The following is a 19,419-nucleotide window of genomic DNA, read 5'->3' as shown; positions in this document are numbered from 1 at the left end:
TACTTTCGATATGTAATTTCAAAAAACTAACGAGTCTATTTGGTTTTTCAACAACCGATTCCTATAAATAAAAAATCGATAAATAAATGACATGTCTAAAGCAAGGTTACCTTAATAATGGATTCTATTAGCGAATGTAAGAACTAAATGTTCCTTCTGTTTAAATGAAATGTAAAATAAAACTGCCACAAATTCGCTGCTGTAGCACCATCTGACATTTAATAAGTTATAATTTGTAAAGGCTACTATGCTGATCGTGCACTAGTTAAAATATATTTATGTAAAATAATCTAAAACAAACTACAAAATAAAATATTTCAGAAGGAAAAAATAGAAATAGGAGGAGCTTTATTATTTTTATACATAATATATTCTAAATTTATTTTTTTCGAATTTCTATATACATGAAATAATCCTGTTTTCAAATCATTTTACATAATTTTCATATCTTTCTGCAACGACGTACAGGTATTTTTTACAACTGCGTAATAATAAAAATCTAAAATTCATATTTATTAATATTTAAAAACATTATATAAAATGATTTAAAAAATTTATAAAATGCATAATTATGATAAAACGTCAATTTTTATTAATCTTTTATAATAAATTCTAAATCCGAATAAATTACAAATAATATGCATTACATTTTTTAATCTTTTTCAAATTACTAAAAATGTATAGTAACATAAAAATTGATTTGGTTATTAGAGAAATTATCAATATCATACCAAATACAATTATATATTTAATTTGACATGCAAAAAGTTCATATGTGATAAAAATAAAAATGTATTATTTATAACTAAAAGAATAATTTTCAAACGTTCTCAAGTTTGAACAATTATTTTAACAAATGGACTGACTCAGTTCGGTATGTTATTTTAAACAACGTGAAACGTGAAGTATGATTGATTGCCGTCAGATTTAAATAATCAGTTGGCAACAGTTCAAACGGATTTATATTTAAATACAACGTAAATATGCCAAATACTACGAATGACAGTTCCATTTTTAAATGACTAAACGTCAACATGATACAGTTTATAATTGACAACTGACTGAGTTACGTTAATTTACTTCCAGTTTTATGAAGATGAACATTTTCTATTCACTACGTAACATTTAATTAAAATTTATTTATTTCAATTGTCCAAACGATTTTTTGTAGTTTCGAATTAAATATTCGCTTAATGAATATTGCGAAAAAATAAGAAAAAAAAAGTTGATAGAAGAACTCGTAATAACGGAAAGTGAGGTTGGCAGACTTAAAACACCTGTGACGATTATTAGTTTAATAGAACGTGGAAGGGATAACATGGCTACCGTCTGGTGACGTTCGTTCGTCGTCGCCGTCGCGAAATCAAATGCTCCCAAAAACATCTGGTAAACATTTCTCGGTGTAAGTTCCGTAGTTTTTTCGTGGAAAACGCATATTATATTTAGTGAAAAGTGTGAAGTACGATGATGAACATGTGGAAAGTAAGGGAGTTAATGGATAAGGCGTAAGTATGATTAAGTCAGTTACACGCGATCTAACCTTGCTTTTACTTTTTCCAACGCACTCTACTCCACTTGCTTCGATACACTACACGATTTATCTTTAAATTCTCGATTCATTGATAGTCACTTTTCTTAATTATTTAATAAACCATTTTATGCCTCTTCAAGTTTGTAATTGAAATTTATTTCTTGCATTCAATAAAAAATTTTTAACTCAAGGTTATTTTAAACTTATTTTCATACAGATTTTTATTTCATATAGATATAGGTTCATTGATTAAATAAATTATTGGGAAATAATTATTTGATCGAGTATAAGTTTCTAGGTCAAATAACAGAGAACATCTTTTTACATGGTGCCAAGCAATGCTGTACTACTAATAAAAGATAAAATAATCCAGTTATTTTTTCATGCGTTTTATTAGTAACAATCTATATATTATACTCATTGCCATTTTTTTAACTTGTCTTATTCCTTTTAATTTCTATTATGTTTATAAAATTTAATCACGATTAGTTATGCATTATTACTGTAAGCAGCGATTCTTTTGAATATTGTTTACAAAATAATATTTATAAAAGGTATTAAACAAGATAAGAATATAACAAATACTTCCTATTTTTATATAACTTATTGCAACATGTTTGGTTATGTAGAAAAAGATGTTATATTTACGTTCACAATAAATTCGATACAATCGAATTATTTATTTCATTATCTCTGTCAGTGAACTTTCGTTTTTAAAACGATTATTAAAACTAAATTAAAAAGTTGCATTAATTTTTCCTTGGAAAAAAATATAATGAAAAGTAAGTTGGCCTTAAAAAACTGGAACTGGTAAATAAATTGTCTAACAAGTTTGAAAACAGGTTACTTTCCGTACCTTCCGTATACGATTGCTAATTCTAAAAGTGTTACATGTTCAATAGTAAGGAAATGATTTACATCGATGAAATACCTGTTTTCTTTAATAAAACTACTTCAATATAATCACAAAGATATATTGGTAATTGAGGACAGAAATTTATAAATAAATAATACATTTTTCTCTCTTACGATACTGTGTAGTGAAATAATTAATTTAAGAAACCTTCCGATTTTTTTAACAAATTCATTAATTTTATTTTTGTTTAAATTTCGTTCGAGAGAAAGTCACGCGGTCCCGCGTGATATTAACACCTGTTGTTAAATTATGCTTTCATATGGTTCTAGCCAATGCGCGAGAAAGATATTCATGAAAACTGAAAGTGGAAAGAATGTCACGTTTGGATGAACGTTTTGGCTTCCGTTTTTTATGGGTATCGTGGGGTGTGTTTAATATATTACGGCACCGGATTTTACACATACATTGTGTGTACATGGGGTAGTGTTGTGTTAAATAGTGGTTCTCAAATATAAGTATTGCTTATATTGTTTTATATAATATATTATGTATTATTAACACGTTGATCACCACGAAAATGTTGAGCGTTTCGTTTAATATTATTTATTCTTTGATAACAATGGTAAATGGTGTTAGAATTAATTATTAATGATTTGGTGTTGTAAATTTTAGGTTATATCATTATTTAGTTACTTATTGCACTAAATATTTTTATTTGATATCAGTTTTCTTCTTGCAATTGTTTTCAAGCGATTCGAAAGCTCTGGTTATCGGTGACCGTCGTGTTAGTCAACCTGATGTTGTTTATTGTTATATACATTATATATATTTTTGTATTGTTATAATATTCTCTAGTCTTTTTTGTCATTATATAATACTTTTTTATTACAAGATGTAAAGCCTAAATTACAAACATGTGATTGCTGTTTACATATATTATTTATTTTAATAATAGTCGCAGGTTTCTTTATAATTACGATCGGAAACACGAGGTTCTTTGCGATCCGTGGAAACCGAGAAGCGGAAGAACACTATTATCTCAAACAGTGCTTTCTGAATACAAATGCAGTCCACAGACGACCATGTGAAGATCCTGATTTAAAACGTGATTGTTATTTCAACTGATACGCGATTCCCACGAAGAACTTTACCTTCGAACATTTATTTATTGCTTGATTTTACATTTTTTTCAACAACAACTAAACGTTAACAATTTTATTACACATTATCCATTTACACGGTTATATTACCTTTGCTATAAACATAAAAATGCATCGATTGTATGTATAACTTCGTTTTCTTTTTTATAATTAATACATTCATTTTAAATAATTTGTTAAACATTGAGAAGGGTAAGTTAAATAAAGAGAATTTGTAAAGGTTTTATATTTGATTAAAATATTTGTTTATGCGACTATAATGAACGCATTCATTTTTACTTAATTTGGTTTAAATTATATAACTATTTGTATAAAATGAATATAAGTTATGCGAATGATTATATGTTAATTATTACGAGAAATAATTATTTCTTACACTCGTACATTTGAGAGAATAGTTTTCACCTTTAGGCAAGCGCCTTGTTTCGAAAGCGTCGTCGGAACACTTCGATGTCACACTATCGCTTCTTATCAGAAAAATATTCAGAGAAGATAAATATGTACAAGATGTGATCCGAAGAGTTTGCATGTTCAGCTAGATAACAGCAGAAAATTTAACCGTGAAAACGTGATCCCCATTGCAATGTGGATTCTACACACAGTTAGCAACAAAAGTATTCGAATGTTATGCATGCTTAGACGCAATAAATGTTTCATAAGTTGTTTTCATATTGCTAAATATTTAAATTTTACTGTGTGTATATACCATAAATGCATGAATTGTTTTAATAAATAATAATATACGGTGTAATAGTTTTTTTAATGATAATTTATTTCTTAGTTTCTTTATTTCTTCTTGTTAGATTGTATCTATTCATCTTAGTAAAAATTATTGTATGTTCTTCAAGAAGAGAATTATCGACTTTTTCGCAATCAATATTAAGTATACAAGTTTTAATCTTTTTTGTAATAATTTTGGATGTACATTTTTAATGGACTACTACCACTCGTTAAATATTTTTAATGTAGATAATGCAATTTTTTGAAAATTGAAAAGAATTTTCCATTCCACTGTAAGTGCAAATTTACATTGAAGATAATAAATTGGTAATAGCAAAATAGGTTTTTGCTTTGATCCGTAGGCAATAAACACTGTTTCCTATTAACACGTTTCGTGTCACCTGGGGCGTATACGGCCCACTCTGAATTTTCCGTTCAGACCGAAAATGAATTCTCATTGAAAAACGAAGAACTTTTTAAAAATTTATTGTAGAGTCAAATATAAACATCTTAATATCATGTATACTGCGTTTATTTAATTTTATTTAATTGTAAAAGTGTGGATCGTATACTCTCCATACGGCCTAAACGGAAAGTCTTAAAAAAACAGTCTGAGACGGAACGTGTTAAATTAAACTAGAAATCTTCGTCAAGAGTCTCACTCGTCATTGTATAACAAGGGGTCAACCCTCTATAACCTCGTATGACTCTGAAGTCGCACACCAATATATTGGCATTTTGTTGATTTATTTAATTTCTTACCGCAAGGTGGTCAATGAAATTAAATAATTAATTAACTTAAATTTTTGTACACTGGCTTAAGCGTTCAACGTTGTTGTAACTTTGAAGTTACATACTATATTCGTTTCAATGAAATTATTAAAACTATTGAATATATTGCAAATTTATATTTACAGGTTGATGTTTGTTAATTTCATATCATATAAACTTATTTTATAGTCGTGAAAAAAAAATTCGGCCCATAGGGTTAACTCTGCCGTGCGACTTATTTCATCTTGAACATTTCTGCTTATGCTATTTAATTTTGCCATAAATCTGTGGACACAACTGTTATAAAAAAATTTTGGTTATGATACGGCAGATTTATAAAATATTTTACAAAATCAAGCCATCAAGGAGTTAACGCTAGACTTACCGAGCAGTCAAATCGACTTCATTTTATTTTTTTGTGGGGATTATAAGAGTCTGTTGAGTTTCTTATTGATTGATATTTTAATTTGTGCATTACTAAATCAAGTTATTTGTTAATTTCTCCGAGAAGTGCCTATATTTTTCCAACGATTGTAAAGAAAAATATCAGAAATGAGTAAGTTTGATCTGTCTGTTTTAGCGTTAACTTTAAGTATTACTTCGCGCAGTGGTCATTTTGTATATTTTGTGGGAAAAATGCGCTTAGACGATGCAGTGTAGAAATACTTGTTGTATTACAGAAAAAACGAAATATGTGACGTATTAATATTTATTAATACACCACACAAAATACAAAAATACACCACGAGTCTGATTCATTATTCTGTGGGAATAGGTTAAATAGTCAAAGTAATTTGTCTAGACATTCGTACGGAATTGCTCGAACTATTCGTAATGTTTCCACAATACCTACTTATTTGTCTAATAATGCATCGTCCAGAAGGTTTCGAAACGCGATGTCACGACACTTTAAATGCATTTTGTTTCAACGCAAATTCGCGACTGCATACTTCTTCAATTATGATAATTTACACTTTTATCTGATGTACTGGTAACCCTTGCAAAAATCATTTGAATAATACGAATAACAGATACATACGCCGGGGAAAAAAAATTTCGCGTAAATAAACTGATAAACCTGAAAACCTTGTTTGATATTTCTTAACCTGCTTTTCGAAAAGTAAACACCTATAGATAAATATTAAACAACGATAAGAGTAAGTAGCAGTCAAGTTTATCTTCCCTTTCGAGAACTATATTTCATTTTAAACGTTTCTTTTTTGGGAGGCATAATTTCAAAGGGGCATAAATTTAACCCTTCTGCTGCGACGCTCGAATACATCCGAATCGGAATTGTCTGTTGAATTTAAATTTAAAAATCTGTTACCCTATAGTAAAGTTTAAAAGAAAAATAATGTTATCTGTAAGATCTGTAATAAACAGATAAAATACTAAAAATATCAACTTTGACCTTTTTATGGATTTACGACACATTTATAATAAAAACTTGTAATCTAGTAGGGCAGTTAAAGAGATAAAGAGAAAGTATTGTTCTCTTTTTAATCAGTTAATTGCGTCCGACGAGTATACACGTCATCTTAGAATCAAGATAGTACAAATTCTTTCAATGATCAATTATTTATATTTTTATATAAACATGTAATTCTTCTTCGTTTTGCTTTAGCTATTCGTCAGAATATATTATAGATGCATTCGACCTTCGTTTAACAGGTTAAAAGGGTGGGGAAAGTGGATTAATCAAATTTCGTCGCGTATGTAGCAACCAGGGGTTGAAAACAGTTATGACATCGGTTTTGGTTCTTGAAACAATTGTGGAGAACCGTAATAGAATCATAATTGTTATTAGATGTATCGGTTCCGGTTTCGGATTCGGTTCTACGATATCAGTTTTGTATCGGTCCTATAATTGTTATTTTTTGAAATGCAAAATAAAAAAATAACAGTTGTAGAACCGATATAGAACTGATATAATATCCAATATAAACCAATATAGCTCAGAATCGATATACTTACATAATAACAGCTATGAATCTATTTCAGATCTCCAAAACTGTTTGAAGAACTGAAACCGATACATAACAGTTTCAAACAGTTATTTTCGGAACCTTTTCAATACCTGGTAGCGAGAACTTGCATACATTATAAATATATTAATATACACTTTTAATGAAATCAGTGACCGGAATATGGGGGTTTGACCTGTTTAGACGCGACTCCATGTGGGGGAATGGTTCTTACATGTATCTAGAAATATCAAGCAAACCCTGTAATGATAATAATAAATCCCATGCTTATATTAAAACGATATGATCGCAAACAGAATTCTATAAAAGTCATTCTTTTTCTTTTGCCGAGCGATATCGGAATTCTATAAAGTTATGTCCACGCTACTGGAAACTGAAAGCATGAAAGTATTGTGTTTGAGCGGAGGCGTAAAATTATTACGCAATTAGCAGGTGTTCGTTCGTGCGATCTGCACGCAAACAGTGAAAGTAATTTTACATCGGAGCCAGTGGCAACGCGATACGCGTTGTTTCATATGAATTATGTGATCACTGGCAGTTATAATTGTTAACTATTCATTAATGAAATGAAATCGGGGTTTTCAGGACCAATGTGGTAATGAATTACACAGAAACGGAGGCCAAAGTTCGGGAAGCCACAAATGACGATGCGTGGGGTCCTACCGGTACGAATTTTACTTTTTATTATAGTATATTTTATTAGATAAATATTAAATAAATGTTTCATCGAATAAAATTTTATTAAATAAATAAATACATATCAGTTTAATTAATGAAATTAATATGCATGATATAAGTACTCAAACAAAAATTAACAATTAAAGTCAGTTAAAGTCAAATTGATTTACTTATTTAGTTTTGTATAATAACTTAAAAATACAACATTTCACTAGACATTTGTAAAGTTCATTGTACGTAATTCCACTGTCAATAAAAATTTTGTGATACGATATATTTAGAGTTTAAAATCCATAGTCTACGTATAATTGAAACAATGCAGGTAAAGATTACGAAGATTTCAATTTTTCGGGCAGATAATTAGTTGATTACGATATTTTTTAATTGGCAAAAAGAAATAAGACAAGTTTGATACGATAAATTTGATTTAATAATTTTATAGAGCATTGAGTGTAGCGATAAATATTGATTGTTTTTGTAAAATAAATTGTTAAATATTTTAATACGCAATTTTTTTATGCATATGTAATAATGTTTTGCCTACTCCTTTGTACTTTTATCCTTCGAAGTTCGGTGTATAGTGAAATTAATTGTACTGCTTGCATTACTTCAGGGGCAATGATGCAAGAACTGGCTCAGGCTACATTCACATACGAGCAATTTCCCGAGGTAATGTCCATGTTGTGGAAACGGATGTTGCAAGAAAGACGAAATTGGCGTCGGACTTACAAGGTATGTTCATTTATACTGTGAACGAATTTAATCGCATGTTATTTGAAAATTTATTTCTCATATAATTTTTTTTTATTAAAATCAATTATAATAATGTTTTATTAGTAGTCGAAGATATTAAAAATTGAATTTTACTATGATTTCTGGTCACCTTTTATATTATCCTTTCATCCTAAAACAATTTTACTTTTTCTTTTGCAGTCTCTTTTACTTTTGAATTACCTGGTACGTAATGGTTCGGAAAGAGTGGTCACATCGTCTAGGGAACATATTTATGATCTCAGATCATTAGAAAATTACACTTGCTTTGATGAATTCGGAAAAGATCAAGGAATTAACATAAGGCATAAAGTTAGGGAATTAATTGACTTCATACAAGATGACGATAAATTAAGGGAAGAGAGAAAAAAAGCAAAAAAGAACAAGGACAAATATGTTGGCCTATCCAGTGAAGCAATGGGAATGCGATTTGGTGGTGGTGATAGGTGGACGGATAGTCCTAAATGGGGTAAAAGTAGTATAGACGCATATAATGATTGGGATAATCGTAGTAAAGGTTTTGAAGATACAAACAACAGGTATATTGCACAACTAAATTAGATAAAAATAGATATAACACGTATTGTTTGTTTCATTTTTTTTTAATGTTCTTTTATGATAGCGATGATGGTGAAAGAGAGGATTCAGATAACGATGTTCATCCAAATCCAAAAAGAGGTGGCAGAGAATATAGAGATACAATGGAGAACGCAGACCATGTTAATAAAACCAATACTGTATCAACTGCTTCCACAAATGCATCACCAGCGCGATTTTTACGAACTATTAAAAAAGTAGATTTGGGTGCTGCTGCAAATTATGGAAGAGAACAATCCAATGTAAGTAAAAGATACTAGTCAATGGTTATAGTTTTTATAAGAGAAGTGTGAGAATATTGAAATCGTTTTAGAAATGATGTTAGGTACAAACTGTGACATGCATCTGATATTGTAAAACCCCTATGGCATTCCACAGAATGAACTTTCATTTTTGAGAAATCTGAATTTAAAGTTCCGTATATTTGCTAGTGACTCATTGTTAATTACAAGACTAATAACAACGTGTAGTAATTATACTGGATATCGCGATCCTTTACTCTCCCATGGGAACTTCAACAGCAATTTGCAATTAAACTATTTATTTCCGATCCATGATTCCTTTCAGACTATTTACCTCCTCAATGAGTAGAATATGTGCAGCAATACAAAATTTTAGTCCTTTTTTAAGATCAAAATTAATTTTTCAGTCATTTCTTACATCTTTTTCTATCAAATTGAAAGTGTAGAATCGCGCTGTGGTAGTCATGACATCTTATTTTGGAAAACTCTGTGCATTAAATTTGTATCCAAAATCATCTCAAAACTAATTTTTACACCTTGACACCCTGCTTGTTATTAAATATAAATAACTATAAATAAAATTAAATTTACAGAATGGTATATCTGGATTGCAAAATAATTCCCTGTCTTTGCCTATCAAGCAAAAGAATAAAAATGATATTTTTGATTCTCAAAATGAGACCAATACAAAATCAGTAGTTGATGATGATGAAGATTTTAATCCAAGGGCAAATGTTCAACCTACTGTACAAAGTCAAAATGCGAATACAGACTTTGGAGATTTCACGAGTGCATTTGGAAGTCCTACTGTCAAAACGAAAGACAGTAATGATGAATTTGCAGATTTTACGTCTGCGTTTAACTCGTCTTTAACGATATCTAATCCTTCAGTACAATCACAATTGCCACAGGCACAAATAAATTTAATGGGATCGACAATACCAAATATTAATAGTTCAGTGATTAATAATGCCAATAATACTATGTTCATCAGTACACAGTCATTTAGCACACCTTCTTTAACGACTATGAGTTCTGCAAATACGCTTCCTCAAAATCTTAATGCTAATAGTAATTTGTTTGATAGTTTAAATCAACAAGTGCTCAATGATCAACAAACATTGAATAATAATACTGGTATGTTTTAGATAATTTAAAAATAATATTTAATTGTTATTCGCTTTAAGTAAGTGTACAAATTCTAATATCAGATTATTCTTTCCGTAGCATCTTCAAATACGGATCTTCTGTCGGATTTAGATACTTTAAATTCTGGTGGTCCTATGGACAGACAAACGAACAATACCAATAATTCCAATCTTTTTACGAACATGAGTTCTCCTGTTGTGGCTAACCAAGGAGGTAAACACTTTTTTATTAATGTCAATACGTTCAAGATTTTGTGATTCAATAATGTTTATACACGTACATGTATATATAAGGGGTACCCATAAGTAATTTTAATTTTTAATTAAAAACTGAATATGATCATTTAATTATATTCTTTATTTGTCTAATCAATTATATGTTCACCATCATTATCTATAACCTTTTGCCATATTCTTAGTCAATTTTCGATTCCTTTCTCGTAAAAATCTGCTGGTTGTGTCAAAAAATATGTTTGGAGGTAAGTCTCGACTTCGTTGTGGTTTCGAAAATTTGTATTCCTAAGGTGATGCTCCATAGATCTAAATAAGTGATAATCTGATGGCGTTATATCAGGTGAATAGGACGGGTGTGGTAAGACTTCCCATCCAAGTTGCTTTATTCTTTTTTCTTTATTTTTTTGAGCTGTTCTTGCTGAACGGGGTTTAGTGTTAATATGTTGCAATATAACCTTTTTTCTGTTGACTAGAGCTAGTCTTTTTTTGACAAGTTTGTTCTATAATTGGTTTAATTGCTGATAGTAAAGGTCAGCATTAATTATTTCTCCTGATTTTAATAATTCAAAATAAATTATGCCTATGGAACTGTTCTACCAAATGGACAGTAACATTTTTTCAATGTCAAACCCAGTTTAGGTGTAGGTATAGCAGGTTAGTTTGGGAAAAGCCATTGACTTGATAATTTTGTTGAGAAACGGATCATTTTGCTACCTAGTCAATAGTGATGTACATACTGTTTGTCTTTGTTTTTTATTCATATCTGATAAAAGGTGTGGAATCGAAATACCTTGCCTATGCATCTTTCCAATTTTATGAATATGTCTTTGTACTATTGACGAAGTAGCACAAAGTCTATCAGTTATTTCCTACACGGATAATTTAGGATCCAATTTTACCAGAGCTTTTAAGGCATCATTATTGAATTCATTAGGTCTTCCACTTCTAGCACCTATCATTCGGGTCTAAATCATCTTTGGTAAATTTTCTAAACAACATTGTGACACTTATTAATCTTCAAAACGACCTTGTATATATTACCAGTTTTTGTTGTTGTGGTGGCTGCATTGAATCCTCACTAATAAATATATTTAAATCATCTTAAATTAACTCAGCTATTTAAAAAAAGATTGATGACTTTTGGGTACCCCTAATATATATAATATAAATGTACATGTATGTATATATGTATATCTATGCACATCTAAATTTTCAGTAACATTAAAGCTTGAAATTATATAAAGTACACTTCACTATTATTAAATCATACAGTCAAGAATCTTGAATGTACTAACATTTTATGTTACATTTAATTTTAAAATCTTTTTGTTGTATTGTGTTTTATGAGTTTCTTCTTTAAAATTTCGTGCATGTTTTATTTATTCTTCAAAATATTTTTAAAGATAATATAATGCCCCCAAGAGAAACTTTCCTTACAGCTTTCGAGATGGAAGAAAGCACCACTTCAGCTGAAAGTCTTTCAAAACATGCTGCGAATCAACTTTTGGAAGAATTATGTTGTATGGGTCCTATCAAAAGTCGTAATACTTTGGAAAAGCTGAAGTCAAATATTTCTGAATATATTCAATTTTTACCTGGTCCACTTACGCCACAAAAATATTGCAATCTTGATTTTGATTCAGAAATTGATTGTATGTTATATGGAAGAATTTTAGAGGGAGTTATTGAAAAGTTTGACTATAATTGGCCATTACAAAATGATACATTAGATCCAATAATTAAACAATTAATAGTTGTTGATGGTGCAACATTACCAATTTTAGCTGAATCTTTATCTGTCTTCACATATGCTTTGAAAGAAGCTGAAGACGAGAAGAAAATTCACATTATTTCAATAATGTTAGAATTATTAGTAAAAAGTGATTCTTTATTCTCTGGCATAATCAATGTATGCAAATGTCGACCACAAAATATAAGGCAAGAAGAAGAATTAGATCAAATGTGGCGTGATACTGTTCAAATTTTAATTTCGTTACCTAATCGAGTAGCCAATAAGTTGAAAAATAAAACATTAGATACTTTTCTACCACAAATATATTTTAAAATTCTAAATTTTCATATTTCTCGAGCAATATCTTTCATAAATAATGGGTTACAATATGGTATTAATGCGGATACTAAACCGTTAGCAATGTTAATCAGCAAATTAGTCATCATTTCAAAGTCAGAAAGTTTATTACCTCTAGTCACCATCTTAGCAGAATGGTGTTTTGAAAATAAAAATAATGAACAAAGTTTAATACAAAATATATTAAAAACATTAGATACAACAAGCATAGAACCAATAGCAGTATCATTTTTGATGCATTGTGATGTTAAGTTTGGAGTTTATTCAATTTTTGGAGATACATTGTCGAATTCAAATTGGCAATACACATTAACAACAAAAATTCCGTTAATGTGTTATTACAATGACGAAAATTTAATAATAAATCTTTCTTCATACTTATCACAATTTTTAAATCGAAATCGTGTTTTGATTGATTTGTTAATGAAACTGTTAGACGTTTGGGGTGATAGAAGTGCTTTGAATCATACTTCTGTGGAGCAACATAAATATATTACAAAATTGCTTGTTATGTGTTTGAAGAAATCAAAGGATTATTTAAGTAGAAATGAAAGAGATAATATTCAAAGATTGTTATTTTCCAGTATATCAGTTCATCTTGAATGTACGCATATTATTTTACGAGCAATGGGAATGTGTGTAGGTGAAATTTTTACTAACGAATTATCTGAGTCAGAGGATGCACCAAAACTTACCTTTAACTATGAAAGTATGCCGACTGAAGTGATAGACTTAGTTCAGTCCATAAAAGCATTAAATACGTTAACCAAAAACTCAGAAACAAAAGACCATGTAGAAATGAGTTCTTTAATTCCTGATAATATTCAATTCGATACAGCAGGCGATAAAAAATTATATGAACTGGGCCTAGAATGTAGCCTTTTACCCAAGAAAAACATTAAAACAAGTGACAATAAATCTGAAGACATTTTTTCTGTAACAAGTTTACATAAATCAGATACTTGTCAACAAAGAACTTCAAAAAATAATAAAATAATTGAAGGCAACAAGGAGGATGACTCAGAATTAGACAGCGATGATGACTTAGTGCAATATGATATGTCTCATGATACCAAAGTTACTGAAAAATTGCGACCAGCTTATTTACGAGATTTGCGTGATAATTTAGTGAATGAAAAAAGTTCCACAAATCCAGATATTTTTTCAGAATCATTAGAAGTCTGTGAGGAATTAGTGTTGTCACAACTACCAGGCGATGATGTATCATTTGCTATTGAATTACTTGAGCTTCTTGTTACTCTTAAAGACTCTTGTTATGTAGAAAACTTTGACGTATTAACATTCAAATCTTGTGTAGCTATAGTTACAGTTTATCCTAAAGAATGTGCTGAATATTTATGTAAACAGTTTTACACAGGAGTGGACAAATATTCTGTAGGACAACGATTATTTTTTCTAGATATATTAGCAGAATCAGCAAGAAAATTATCAAGTATTCCGCTTATCGAAGACAAAGACTGCACACTTCGCAAATTGGAAGTGAAACCAAAGAAAAAAGAAATTTCAAATAAGGTATCACTTTTCATTGATACTGAAAAAAGTAAACAGTACAAAGTACTTTATAACGATGACTTTGATGAATTTGAAAAACCTAATAATGAAATTGTGCAGAATTGGCGAGAAATTGTCGATAAGAGAATTGAATTAAATACCAGAAAATTTGCACATAGCACACAGACTCCTAAAATGTTTAAAAATAAATTTGGAAATGTTGCGTCCTCGTTTTTCTATCCACTGTTATATGGTTTTGGCAAACAAGACACTTGTTTAAACAGTGGGTTGCAAATATTTTCAGACCAAGAAAACATTTTGTTGATTCGATATCTAAGAACATTGTCTACTATAATGGTATCAGCACAGAATTGTTTATTGGCTTCTAAAATGGGAAAAGAGGTTTTGGAATTATCATGGATTCTGCGATATCACGACCAAGCAAAAGTTAGAATAGCAGTCATGGAAAATATCATAGCTGTATTAATTGCAGTACCGCAAAATGCAATCATAAACGAACTATTTGAAACTGTTATTGAAATAAAATTATGGCTTTTAGATTTGTCCCAGAATGTAATTACTGGCGATCATGATAAGGAATGTAGAATGTTAGGTGCCAAAGTAGTATCTTTGATCGATTCCATTCTAAGTTCTACATTTCATTAGTAATAGTTGAATCGCATGTTTGCCCCTTAATTTAAAAAATTTTAGTATGGTTAAAAGAATTTTTTAATATTTCTATTTTTTCATTACTTATCATGAACAAATAAAAACACACAAACACAATATGATATATAAAACTATAATACGTCATTTTTCGAAGAATTGTAATGATCAAATACATTTTACATTAAATAAATAAGGAACTTATTTGTGATTACTAACTTCTACATGTTTTTACCTTTTTAACATATTAATAAGTTAATGTAACATAAATAAGGGAATGTAATAAAGTATTAGAGAAAATAGTGTATTATTACAACTAAAAAATGTCACATTTAGGATCAATTGGATTACCGCCTGTTACAAATCTTCTTACTCCTACTACAACCAATTCCAAAACATCATACCAGATATCGAGTAATACACCTGTACAAGTTGGATCTACATGGGCTGGTTCAGGATTGAATATAGACCTCGACAATATAATGGGAAGTAAAATCAAACAAGCAGGACCTGCACCAACGATGAACCAGCTGGCAACTAATAGTCCACAACATCAAATTAAACTTATGAGTAAGTAATTTATGAAATGTGTAAAATTGATCGATTTATTTATTAATATAGTTTAAAGAAAAAATGTATTCTGTAGTAAATTCTTCAAAATCTAATAATGTTGGTCTACATTAGAACTAAATTAAGTATATTAGAATTTTATTGTACAACACAATTCTATATTTTATGATTAAAATCCATTACAAATATTATTATTAGTATATTAAGTTGACAAAATAGTATAATATAATATAATATAATATAAAAATAATAAATTTATTTAATCTTAGTCTCTTAAATTTTGTAGACTATATTGTATAATATATTGTAATTGATTTATATAAAAACAGATTGTATAACAAAGAAAATGTAATTATTTTAGCATCACCAACAATGGGATATGCATCACCTATGATTCAACCACAACAACCAAAACAGCAACAAGCAAATCCAGCATTTTTCCCTGCATTTCAATGAACTTTTAACTAATTGAATGCTGATATTAGTGAACTCAAAGGCATAAACTGAAGTTAAAATAAATTTTCTATTTTCTGGGCGGATAATCTAATTATATATACAGGGTGCAGCTGTAAACAATTACATAATATAAATGTGAAAAGCAAAATGGTCAGTAAAATATATTGCATAATCATGTGTTCACGAATAATTGAAAAAGAAGTATTTTCAATTTTTGAATTTTGCATAATTTTGAGTTGAATAGTTCGTTAATGTTTCACTACATGAATTTTATTATTATTACCTTACTTTTGTCAATTAATTAAGAAAACGGAAAAGCAATTTATCGAGGAAGGTAATACATATACTCGCGACAAGTGCTACATAATAAATTACAAGACTAGTTGAAAACTTTAGAGCAACTGTATAGATTATTAAGTTTCAATATATCTGCGAGCATGTATTTGTCAAAGTGATACTTCTAGATAATATATGTTCTCAGTAACATTCCGCAATATAAATATTGCATTTTTGTAATGAATATTTATATTATTTGCAAATTATGCGGGAACAAATCAAGACGGACTTGTCCTAAACGTTTTATACATAATGTAAATTGAATTTTACGACGAATCAGGATTATGCCTTACGTGTATAATGTATTATAAGAATGTATGCATGAAAGTGACATATAGAAACATGTGGGAATGTAGTATACTACTACTTTTATTTACTACTGAATATGAGACATTCTGTTAAACGTTATTTAATGTTTCGAGGGAATGGAGAATGCTTTTACAATGGTTGAATATAGTTAAATATAATTATTGCAGCCTTTAGAAAGCTGCGCTTACATTGTTAACTTAACAATGTAAAAATCGTTTCACTTTTCTATTATGAATATTTAATGTTGATGATATTCGTCTATAAGGAAGAATAAACAGACGCAATAACATCACTAATCATAAGTGCTTCCCTATTATAATTAATTTTGCACGAAACAGAATTTAGTATTATTTATCGGAGTTATATGAAATTAGTACTATTTAAGAAAAAAAATAGATGAATATGAAAACATGGCAGGACACGAGATATTATTTTAAAGAAAAAGCACAGGCACAATATCGGCGCAACAGAATGTTTCCGCGCTTTAAGAACGTTCTACTCAGCATGGTGATTTAATAATATTATGTGTTTATGGTCCATTGTAAACTATTCGAGGAGTTTGTAGCTATGTAATTACATCACTACAAGAAATTTAATCATCCTTGTGATTGAATGATATTCTAGAAGTTTTTTAAAGTAGGCAAAGAAAGTAAAAACTACTAAATAGCACTTCCTTAGTTACTTGTTACTAACAATAAAGAAATGCATATCTTTCCGAATAATTGTTTACATAACAATCAAGAAGAAAAAAGATAATTATTAATACTTAAGTATTAACTATATTAGATTATTAAGTAATATTTCCTTTATGTGTGCTGTTTATTAGCAATGATTCCATAAATCTTTGCTGCATGATACTGAAATATATTATGGAATGGTTTGTTATAGAATACTTAATAATGAAAAGAAGTTGCAAATTTTGCCTGCATGCTGTATTCGTTATTTTTTATTTGCAATTGTATACATATCTTACGTATATTATATATTTCGTAGTAAAAACTCTTTATGTGTCAGTTATATTTTAATATAATGAATACTGTAAGCTTTTGTTATGTATAATATAAAAGAAGAAAAATTTAGGAAGTTATTTCAGAATTTGCAGCAAAGTTTAATTTTGTATTTACGTATATTCTTAAACAAATGATTTTGGCGATCTATTGCTTTTATAGAACATGTATTATAACTACTAATATACTTAGTACAGGTGTCCTAAACACATTCTACATGTTTAAGAGTATTTTACATCAGGCAGTTTTATTGTTAAGTTGTTATCAAATCCCGTTTGAATTATTATAACTTGATATGGAATTATTACTTACAGGCTTCTATACGAGTATCAGAGACTGAATCTTGTAAAGGAAAAACGAATCCTTTGCATTTTCCATTATTTGAGCATTTTATATGAAACAAAATGTTTGATGTAGATGGGAATATATTTTTAAAGTATTAAAATATACATAGATATGTGTATCAGTATATGTACATACACATGTGTGTATTATTGTACAAACACAAACAAGTATAGTCAATATGAGTAGGCGTGATACCATCATTGAAGCCGCTTTGATATACAGAGGCATGTTTACAGTCTAGAACTTACAGAGGCCTTTATAAAGTCAAAATGGATAAAAATTAGAATCGTCTAAATTAAATTACTTCTTTTTTTGTTAATGAATGAAATTTATAAACTTTTATGTAAAACATTGGTTGAAAGTTATATATACTTAAAAATTAATATCAATTTATAGTTGACGAATATGAAAGAAAAGTGATATTTATCTCCTTCAAATATACTTCACTAATTTCTGTTTAAGTACGAATTGTATTTTATGCTATTTGCGCGCGATGATATTGTTCATTGTACGTTTATCGAGTATGATTTATAAATTTTATTTAATTACACTTTGTTAATGTCATTTATGTAATTGTTACAAGTATACTTATAAGTTTGTGATTGTTTATTATGTACATATGAAACAAGTGACAAAAATTTACTAGTTTATGAAAGTTTCAAAAATGATTTTTATTGTTACATCTTTATATGTGTATAGTTGCGTTTATATCGAAATATTTTGCAAATAAGGAGTATTAGATTGAAATCATTAAGCAATACATGTATACTGGTACATATCAATGTTAATCGCGCGTTTAGAACATATAGTTACATAGGCCTTGCCGTTCTATGTATAAACAAATTATTATTCCTCTGATACAAAATTCAGGATAGTCATTATGTCGCTTACGATACATACGTGCGAATGATAACAGATATTTTACTTGTCGATTCTGGACTGAATATTGTTTACAGTAGTCGCGATATTTGTAATTATTAATTCAGGTATTTATATTTACATCACAGTTTTATCGTTATTAAATGCTCATTGGTGCTGGTGTTAATACGAATTATTAACTATTTTAATTTATTTCACTTTTAACATTATAAGTACCTTTTCCCAGTATTGGCAGTATTCAATTAATTATCCTTTTGTATAGTGCTTTCCTTTAAAATTCAAATATAATTGTGTTTGCTTAGAAATGAAATATTTCATCATATTCTCGAATAAAAATAAATAAATAAATATATATGTAATATATAGGTTTTTTAATTTGTTTTTTTTTTATAAAAGTAATTCTCGATTAATTAACTGACATTGCACATCTACTCCTTTAATACTTTTTCAATAACGAATATGTGTAGTAATGAAATAAAACATAAATAAAACTGTATTTTTTATACAGCAAAGATATGAATTAATGTACATTTAATTAGTAAACATAAACTATTGAA

The 19,419-nt window shown here is 28.8% G+C and overlaps 1 protein-coding gene across 2 annotated transcripts; it reads left to right on the top strand.

The window, feature by feature from the left end:
- Positions 1-885: 885 nt before the first annotated feature.
- On the top strand, positions 886-19,176 carry lqfR (clathrin interactor lqfR). 2 transcript variants are annotated; one of them, XM_031988220.2, is made up of 9 exons: positions 919-1,505; positions 7,609-7,688; positions 8,315-8,433; positions 8,635-9,011; positions 9,095-9,311; positions 9,905-10,448; positions 10,539-10,673; positions 15,297-15,530; positions 15,892-19,176. In XM_031988220.2, exons 1-9 carry the CDS (start codon positions 1,465-1,467, stop codon positions 15,984-15,986), a joined length of 1,842 nt encoding a protein of 613 aa, XP_031844080.1. In that variant the 5' UTR covers positions 919-1,464; the 3' UTR covers positions 15,987-19,176. The 2 variants fall into 2 exon arrangements, with proteins under 2 accessions (XP_031844079.2, XP_031844080.1); XM_031988219.2 differs by lacking the exons at positions 15,297-15,530; positions 15,892-19,176 and adding an exon at positions 12,133-15,157 and having other exon boundaries at positions 886-1,505.
- The last annotated feature ends 243 nt before the right edge of the window (positions 19,177-19,419 follow it).

The sequence above is a fragment of the Nomia melanderi genome, chromosome 2 (assembly GCF_051020985.1).
Source record: "Nomia melanderi isolate GNS246 chromosome 2, iyNomMela1, whole genome shotgun sequence".
In the NCBI taxonomy this organism is placed as follows: domain Eukaryota; kingdom Metazoa; phylum Arthropoda; class Insecta; order Hymenoptera; family Halictidae; genus Nomia; species Nomia melanderi.
This window is presented reverse-complemented; position numbering and strand designations above follow the sequence as displayed.

Coding starts and splice junctions, on each gene's coding strand:
- lqfR (XM_031988219.2), top strand. CDS start 1,465: ATGATGAACATGTGGAAAGTAAGGGAGTTAATGGATAAGGC. Junction 7,689..8,314: donor CGATGCGTGGGGTCCTACCG/GTACGAATTTTA, acceptor GCATTACTTCAG/GGGCAATGATGCAAGAACTG. Junction 10,449..10,538: donor AACATTGAATAATAATACTG/GTATGTTTTAGA, acceptor TTCTTTCCGTAG/CATCTTCAAATACGGATCTT.